This window comes from Lipotes vexillifer, unplaced genomic scaffold (genome assembly GCF_000442215.2).
Source record: "Lipotes vexillifer unplaced genomic scaffold, Lipotes_vexillifer_v1.1 scaffold611, whole genome shotgun sequence".
NCBI lineage: Eukaryota > Metazoa > Chordata > Mammalia > Artiodactyla > Lipotidae > Lipotes > Lipotes vexillifer.
Window position 1 is genome coordinate 1,785,672 of NW_006785619.1, and position 9,098 is coordinate 1,794,769.

The following is a 9,098-nucleotide window of genomic DNA, read 5'->3' on the forward strand; positions in this document are numbered from 1 at the left end:
CCCTGCAGCAGCCCTCAAGGGCAGGGTGGGGTCAGGGGGCAGACCGGCTCCTTTCCACAGCCCAGCACTCCACAGCTTTTTGGTTACATCCCTGCATTTCCAGCCCTTTGCAATTCACCGCACCAGGTATCCTCCAAAATTGATCCACCTCTCAAATCTCAGATGTCAACATAATGATCTGACCACAATCTCTTAACTTCCCAGTTTTCTCACTCCCTCTCTCCACTCCTTTCTCTCCAGACAAAAGTGTGACCACCTTACACATTCTATTATTCAGTCTCAGCTGGATTCCCAATGCTGCTCTCCAATTGTTTTCTTATCCTTGGCTTCCTCCCCTTTCCAAACCTTACGCATTCTCAAGCCACCTTCCCGACCCTGGTGCCTCTTACCCTTACTCTGCATCCTAACTCATAGAGAAAAAAATAAAATAAAATAAAAGAGACCACCAGGCTTGATTCAGACTACTCTGGCAAAGGTCATGAATGAACTACTCATTCTCAGGTGTTCCCATGGCTAGCTCCCTCCTATCAGTCAGATTCCAGCTCAGATGCTACCTTCTCAAAGAGCCCTTCCCTGACCCGCTGGGGAAAGCCATCCCATAGTCCTGTTTTATTTCCGTATAGGGTACCATAAAGGCAGGGACTTGGCCTGGCCTGTTCACCACACTCTCTCCAGCACCTAGAACATAGTAGGTGCTCAGTAAACATCCACTAAATAAACTAATTCTATGGGAAAACGACTTCTGCTTTGCTGAAGTTCTGAATTATACATGGACGTTAGTACCACACTCTTTGCATAAAATTCAACTTCTCTTTTCCAAATTCAGACCATTACAGTGTCAACCTTTCCCTCTACTTCTCTTCATTCTAAATCTACATTCTATCTACCCTGCCTTCTTTCTTTTTTAAAATTTATTTTATTGAAGTATAGTTGATTTACAATGTTGTGTTCATTTCTACTGTATAGCAAAGTGATTCAGTTACACACACACACACACACACACACACACACACACTCTTTTTCATATTCTTTTCCATTATGGTTTATCACAGGATACTGAATATAGTTCCCTGTGCTATACAGTAGAACCTTGTTGTTTATCCATCTTATATATAATAGTTTGCATCTACTAATCCCATACTCCCAATCCATCCATTCCCCCCCTCCTCTTGGCAACCACAAGTCTGTTCTCTATGTATGGGAGTCTGTTTCTGTTTTGTAGATAAATTCATTTGTGTCATATTTTAGATTCCACATATAAGTGATATCACATGGTATTTGTCTTTCTCTTTCTGACCTACTCCACTCAGTATGATAATCTCTAGGTCCATCCATGTTGCTGCTAATTACCCGGCCTTCTTTAAATCATTGCCACCCGTGTCTACCATCCCTTCAAGCCTCTTGGCATTAGAGATTCTTTCAGTATCTGGCTTGCATTTTCCTCTCAACCCGATCCCTTATTGCTTTCGGGAACTTCTATATGGTCACAACACCGTCAGTGACTGTGACACATGTGTCAACTGCTAACCACAGGACAACCCCAGCCTCAATCTCACCCTGAACCGTTTCCTCTTAAAAACCTCAGCATTCAGCTTTCCGACTTCCCTGTACCCAATGACCTTGGTCTGGCTCCTCACTGAAACCTCTAAGCTTGCAGCCCCACCACTTTATACCCCCTGGATATACACTGGATTTCCTACCAATCTGCCGTCTGTATCCTACCACTAATGCTACTCTTATTACCATATTAAATTCCCTTATCTTTCCGCCACACGCTCTCCCCCCTCTTATTAGGCTCCAGAGCACCACTACACAAAAGTCTCAAATACCATTTTAGTATATTTAATTGAAGATTGGATTATTTAAAATTATGTGTTAAGATTTAAAGCAAAGCAAGACTTGGGTAAGCAAGGGACAATCTTTCTATCTTTCATAGAAATAGACATGTTACACAGAGAGTATGTGAGTATTCCACATTGATTAGGACAGTATGTAAAATTTCCATTAATTCCCAGTCACCACTTCACATGATTACTTAGAGGGCATACTTACATAGATAAGTCCTGAATAGTAACGATCCTTCAGATTGTGCAAAACAGAAGCTTCATTCAAGCACGTCAATTCTGCCATATCCTCCACCTTGGAAAACTTAGGTGGGTTCATCTTCTGAACATCATCTTTGTTGACCATTGCTTTCTTTCCATTCTCCGCCAACTCCACCATAACTTCATCTCCTCGCTCTTCTTTGATACTAGCTGCCTCGAAACCATGGCGTTCTGATGGAATCCACACTAGCTTTTTAGCCGTCCAATCCGCCTGAGTGGCAGGGTTGTAGATGACTGCCCTGTCCACAAAGAGATACCTCTCCGGATCTTCAAGTCCAGTTCTCTGCGCCATTGTGAACAGAAGGATCTAAGAGCGACTGCCTCTGCGAGAAGAGGAGGAGGACAAAGTCAGATATTCCAAAATATACGATGGTTCACAAATTTTACTCTTCTAAGAAACCTAAAACAAACGCTTTGGTAAACAGAAAGCCTGAACTTTGAGTGAAGGAGCTGCGGTAGCCCTCTCCATGGCCGTACTAACTGGGTTTCCAAGGTAAATTTCAGGCGTGACCACAAATGATGACTCTGATCATCTGAGGACCACTCAAGATGTAGCCTGTCGCTGACAGCTGGAAAACAAGCAGGAGGGAAAAGCAAAGTTCCAGTTTCATCCTTTTTTCCCTCTCCATCTCCTATTTCACCCTCACCACAAATTAAACAGGGACTTAAGAAGGGAAAGGAAAAGGAAGAAAAAGAAAACAAAGTTTCATGACAAAAGGCCCATGGAGTGCTGCTGGACCACCAGGATGTAATGATAGCTACAGAAACGCGCGGTGGCTGCCAGCAGACCGACCCTCAGGTCTAGAATGTGCCTCCCATCCTACCTTCAGACAACAGACTGGACGTTCTTCCTTACAATTACCCCAATCCAGCCCCCCGCAGCTTCACTATGGCCCATGTAGCCTCAGTGTGATCACGAGACCACAGGGGATAAGTGTAAGTTGGCATCACACCCAGCCTCTCAAGTATGTGATGGGGGCTGTTCAGGTCTCCACTCCCAGGCCCGCAGCTGCTCCCCGCTGGTTCCTCTCCTGCATCCCGTCCTTCATCAGGACTCACTCCTCCACTCTGGTCTCTCGCCTCTAAACAGACTCCATGCCCCTTTAGAGTGTGGGGACTGGAAGCAAACAGAATATTCCAGACGCAGTCTGACCAGTGCAGAAGAAAAGCAACTGTTCACAGCCTTAGGCCACCCTGGGGAAAGCACTGCTTCTGTGACTTTTACAATGAACAGTATCTCAAGACCTAAGTGGTTTACTGAGCACTCATTTACGGTTGGTTCACAAGGAACTGTCAGCGAAAGCTCCTCTCATGGTCCTTGAGGCTACCTCTCCTCTTATACTTGTGGGACTGACTTTCTGGATCAAAGGACAGGATTTTACGTTCATCACTCACCTTTCTGATGTGACTCGTCATTCCTGCCTGACAATACCTTTCTGGAATCCAACACCATCATTAAATACTTCTGTTATTACTCCAAATTCCAGGTTATTACAAATCTCATCCAAATCAATGCAAGAAGGCAAGTGAGTAACCATCAAACCCTCCCAACTTTTCCCTCTCCCCAAAATGATGGGGATTCTTGGTAGGCAAGAGAATGGAAGGCTGCGAGGGAAATCATAAAGTCATCCAAAGTTGTTAAGAGGTTCTTAACCTCGAGGCTATAGACAAAGTTCAAGCTCCATGAAATCACTGAAATGGTCTAAAAACGTTGTACAACTTTTTTGTATATCTGTGCTTTTCTGAGGAGAACACGTATATAACTTTCTTCGGATTCTTAAAGGGATCTATTTACCTTTGTCCTAAAAGATTAAACACTGATAGAGGGTACAAGATACTAGCCCTTTCAGTCCCAGTAAGAAGGTACTAGAATCAAATAGCTAAGATTCTTCAGAAACTGGTTGTTAACAATGTAAAGGATTACAAACACTCATGCCCTGGGGCATGGTTCTCAAACTTTGGCAAGGGCGTCAGCAACACCTAAAGGGCTTATTAAAATACAGACCGCTGGGCCCCATTGCCAGAATTTATGATTCAGTAGGTCTGGGGTGGAGGACCCGATAACTTGCATTTCTAACAAAAACTCCCAGATGCTGCTGATAATGCTGGACCACACTTTGAGAACCACTCCCCCACAGTTCTCTGGTTGCCATGGTGAACCACTGTTACTACCAGGTATGTTGGAGTAGGAAAAAAGGTTGAAAACCAATGTTTTAGACTAATTCATAACCTGAATTAAAGGATATGCTAACGTTTCAAGGAGTATACACTTGGATAAAACAAAAATCACAAAACAGAATAAAACAAACAAAAAATCACAAAACATGTAACGTTAGGACTTCTACCGACAGAATTGCTAATATGCTCTCTAACTATACTTGCAGTTGCCTTCTTAGGCATCCGTGTGGGAGAGGGCAATAGAGAAAATATTCATGCACACATGTACATTCTGAAGAACGGTTTCAAAAACCCATCACCTCTCCGGACTGCACTGCTAAGATTATTAACAAGTTTTCTGTCTTCCCAACCTATACACTCGCTACCCACTGCTAGGAAGAGGATGGCTCTGAAATGGGAATTATCCTGGATGAATGTGGATACAGACAATAGGACACACACTCTGCCTTAGGAAGGACAGTCTCTTAAAAGAGAAAATATCCAACTAGAACAAAATACGATAACAAGTTACTCTTATTCTTATTAGGTATAAACTGTATACCCCATACAACAAACACTTCAGAAACTGCCTTGCTGCCTGTATATATGCACACATTTCTCTACTTTTACATTAGACATGTAATTATATGCTTAGATTTAGCAAATGACTATAAATCACAGTAACTTAACAGGTCATTTCTAGGGCAGGTCTTTTTTTTAAAGTAAATCATGGATTTATAAATTATTTGATCAAATCAACGCATTTTAAATTTATCAGTATGTACTTTTTCTAGGTGGGGAACCACCTATAATTTAATATAAGGGAAAAAACCCACAATAGATCACGATAGTGTGATTACAATATGCTCCCGATTTCGTGTGTGTGGGGGAATTACATAAACACTTTTTTTTCTTTTTGTTTTAAAAGAAACAAATAGTCATTGGGTCTTCACTGGGTAGTAGGATCACAAACTACTTTTAATTTTTACTTTTCCAGAGTCTTCTACAACTAACTAAACACTGTGAGGATGGTTTCCTGTCTCTGCCATACAGTGAGCGTACCCCCTGGTCCACAGGAGGGCCTCTATATACCTAGTGATCAATACTACATGAAAGGTCCCGACCCTCACTGTGAGCTTCAGCTTCTGCTCCACCACCAAAAGCTAAACATTCTTTCAAATCCTAACCCAACGCCACCCTTTCAGAAGTTCTCCTCAGGTCAACCTGGCAATTTAATCCTTAGCCTTCTCCTAAGGTTTTGCACCGCTCTCCCGGCATTCTTCTTACCCTCCCTCGCCCTTGTACCAGAGGACTCAGGTAGTAGGTGCTCAAATCCTTGTTTAGTTGACAGAGTCCCTGAGGCCAGTGAAGATGTTTTGTTCATCTTAACTCTTCACTTGTGGTTGCCAAATATGTTGTATTTTTTTCATTCCATTGTGCATTTGGTACCTAATCTTGATAATGCTGGTATTTAATAGGGAAACCTCTCCCAAATGCTCTGCCTTTCGGAAAGGATAATACTAGAATTTTGAAAACAGCAGATACTGTTGTTATATACCACTAATCATGGCCAGGCACTATTCTAAGCAGTTTATGTATGTATTAACTCTTAATCCTCACAACAGCCCTTCGTGGTAGGTACTATTCATATCTCCATTTTACAGATGAGGAACCCAAGGTTCAGAGAAAGCCAATAACTGGCTGGAGGTCACAGAGCTAACGAGGGGCAGAGCTGGGAGTAAACTCAGTTCAGCTCCAGAGCACATGCTACAAGGATGGAAGGTGAGAAGGAGAAAAACTTGAAGGGCATGTAGTACACTACATACTGCCTCTCGATCAATTATCAATCATGGCTTCAAGAGTACAGGCTCAGGGAATTCCCTGGCGGTCCAGTGGTCAGGACTCTGCGCTTCCACTGCCGGGGGCCGGGGTTCGATCCCCGGTCTGGGAACTAAGATCCCACAAGCCGCCAGAAAAAAAAAAAAAAAAAAAAAAAAAAAGAATACAGGCTCGGCCAATGAACGCACTAGCACAATCTAGCAAAGGCTTTGTATTTTATAGGAAAAAAATACCTATATTGGGGAAAAAAAGGAATAAATTGGAACATCTTTGCAACAGACAGAATCTGAAGGTTCTTGGTGTCATCTGAAATAACTGCCTAATTACAGGTGAGTCATTTATCTGTGCACAAATTAGCTCCCTACAGAGCCAAAGCCCCATCCCCTTCATTTGCTTTTAGACACACACACCCCTGGGCTCCATCTCCAAGGCCATTTTAGACTCTCAATGAAATATCACCCAGGAAACTTCTCGACTGCCTCCCAGCACCTACTATAGGTACAGGCACAGGAAAACAGTTTTATGAATATCTTGCATATAAAAAGCCAAACAAAAATGATGGATAAAGAATCCATATGATAGCGCATCTCTCTAAGACGGATAAGCTAAAACAGAATTGTCCCAATTTGTGTAACGCTACCACAGAGGTCACTTACATTACAGAGACCTTTAAGTCTGTTCATTTATCAGAATTCTGTTCAACCAAATGAGCAGAAATACAAATTAAATGCAAAAGGACACTGTCGCTATTCATGGCCCAAGCCACCGCTGTGAATATCTTTACACCGTGTTAAATATTTCTGAAACGTGGAGCCGACACCAGGAATTTTTATTCTTCCTAAATGACAAGTAAGTACATCATCCGCTGAAGCCTATAGTCTTTCACCATACAACGTGCCCTTCAAAATTTCCTCCATCTCACCTTCCATCCAGCCTGTCTTCATTGAAATGATTTCCCTAAGGAGCGCAAATAAAAAGCCAACCTCTCGGGTCACATCTCTTTGCAGCAAAAGCTAGTGCTATATCACACAATTACACCATATGCTTTCTCCAGATAAGGACGAGAAAGAACTGAATTTAAGATGCAGAAGTAAGGAGCTGCATAAAATGGCCACTTTTCCAGAGTCCGTGACAGACAGGGCATACTTAAACATCAAAAGCATGGAACTGAAAGAGTAATTAATAAAGGTGGATTGATGAAGGAAATGAAACAATAAATACATTAAAGTTTTCCAGAGTGAGATACTATCAAGAATAATTAAGCCTGACTCAAAGAATCCTCAGCTTCAATGTTAAAAAACAAAAATCTCAGCAAAGCCGAAGTATTATATTTGGTATTATATTATTCAGCGAAAACAGAAGTCTTTGTTTCATTTGCAGTCGGGATCTACCCTGCCTGCTTTCCCCTACCCTACCCCACCCCCTTCCATCCACCGCAGTGATCTCGAAGGGAACTGCAGAGGCCCCAAGGAACAGAGATAACGGTCATAGGCAGAGGCCACGTTACCCAAAACTCACCAGCCGAGCTCAGACCAGAGTCGCCAACCTCCTTCCCAAGGCCCTAGTTGCCAGGCAGGCCAGGCTGGGCGCCTCGCCGGTCCCCGGGCCGCATCCACCCACCGCAGGCCCACAAAGCCCCCGCGGACGCCGGGACTCCGCGCCTTCAACTTCCCTCCGACCCCATTCCAGGCCGATTTTATAGGATCAGGGTGTGACCCCCACTGCAGAAGGCCAGGAAGAGACTCCGCGCCGAGCCATGCCCAGATCACTTACACAATAAAGGGATCCCGAGGCGAGGGCTGACCCTCCCCCGCCGACGGCCCTGCACATTTCCCGCCTCGCCCCCCCAAACCGCCCGGGCCTGGCCGGGCGTCCACCCCCGGCCCCCGCCGTCCCCAGAGCGCCTGGGAAGACGCCCCCCACCCCGCTCTCCCGCCCAGCTCCCCCGGGACCAGCGGAGCCCGACCCTCCCCAAGCCGGCGGCCGGCTGCTGAGACCCTCACCCGCCGCCGCACGCCTCCCGGGCCGTGCGCAGCCCTGCCCTCCGGTCCCTTCACCCCGCAGATCCCGGCGCGCCGCCGGCCTTCCGAGCCCTCGGCGAACCCCTCACCGCACTCGGGATGCCGGACCCGGCCTAACCCACCCAGTGGCCCTTCCCGTCCAGCGCTCCCCCACCCCCAACCCGGATGGCGCTTTCCAGCCCGCCCCAGGACTCCCTCCCCTCCCGAGAGGCAAGCACAGGCTCGCGGGACCCCCGGGGACACCCACCAGGGCACGAGGCCCTCCCAACCCCGCGCCCCACGGATCCCGCACGCCTAGTACCAGGTCAGCGCATGCCCACCCGCAGATCTCCATCCCCAGCCCCCCCGGGGTCGTCCTCCCGCACACCCAGGCCCTAATCCCTGCAGGGGTCTCACTCTCAAGGACCTCATTCCCCGCCCCTCCAGGGGTCTCTCCACCCACCGGGGTCCCGTTAACCACCCCCAAGGTCCTTCCTTGCACGAATCTACGGCCCCTGCAGCACAAACCCTCCGCCCAGAACCCCTTCTGTCTTCCCCAGCTCCCGCTTCGGCTCCGTTTCTGCCCTACAGAGCCGCCCGGGCCCCCAGCCGGGGATCCTTTCCTCCCCCACAAACCGTCCCTCGGTCCCCGGCCGCCGCACTCGGACCCGGGAAGCCGCACCTCTCACCTTCAGCCGAAGATGGTGGCGCCGGGGAACGTCCCCAGCCGCGACCACAGATCCGGCGCCTCAGTCCAAAACCCACCGCTGCCTCCGCCGGGCTCCTTTAGCACTGCTACTCCGGGCTGCCCCACCCCCTCCCACCCTCATTGGGCCAGCTCCACGCCCGTCACTACCGCCCCCAGACCCACTGGTCCGTTTGCGCGCCCATCTCCAAGGGAAAACGTTAGCAACCCGAAAGAAGCTACCTTCCCGAGGTCCGCTCCCTCCACCCACCTGAAATGATGCTCATTGGCTCCCGCTCCCAGCCCAGGCCG

General features: G+C 47.1%; 1 protein-coding gene across 1 annotated transcript in view; it reads right to left on the reverse strand.

The window, feature by feature from the left end:
- The window catches only part of MYH10 (myosin heavy chain 10), a 137,786-nt gene extending 128,891 nt beyond the window's left edge, over positions 1-8,895 (reverse strand). The window contains exons 1-2 of the mRNA XM_007457828.1: positions 8,791-8,895; positions 2,053-2,428 (exon numbers count right to left, since the gene is read on the reverse strand). Coding sequence (XP_007457890.1) covers positions 2,053-2,397 — 345 coding nt within the window. The 5' untranslated portion in view covers positions 2,398-2,428; positions 8,791-8,895. The remainder of the gene's footprint in view (positions 1-2,052; positions 2,429-8,790) is intronic.
- Between the last annotated feature and the right edge of the window lie 203 nt (positions 8,896-9,098).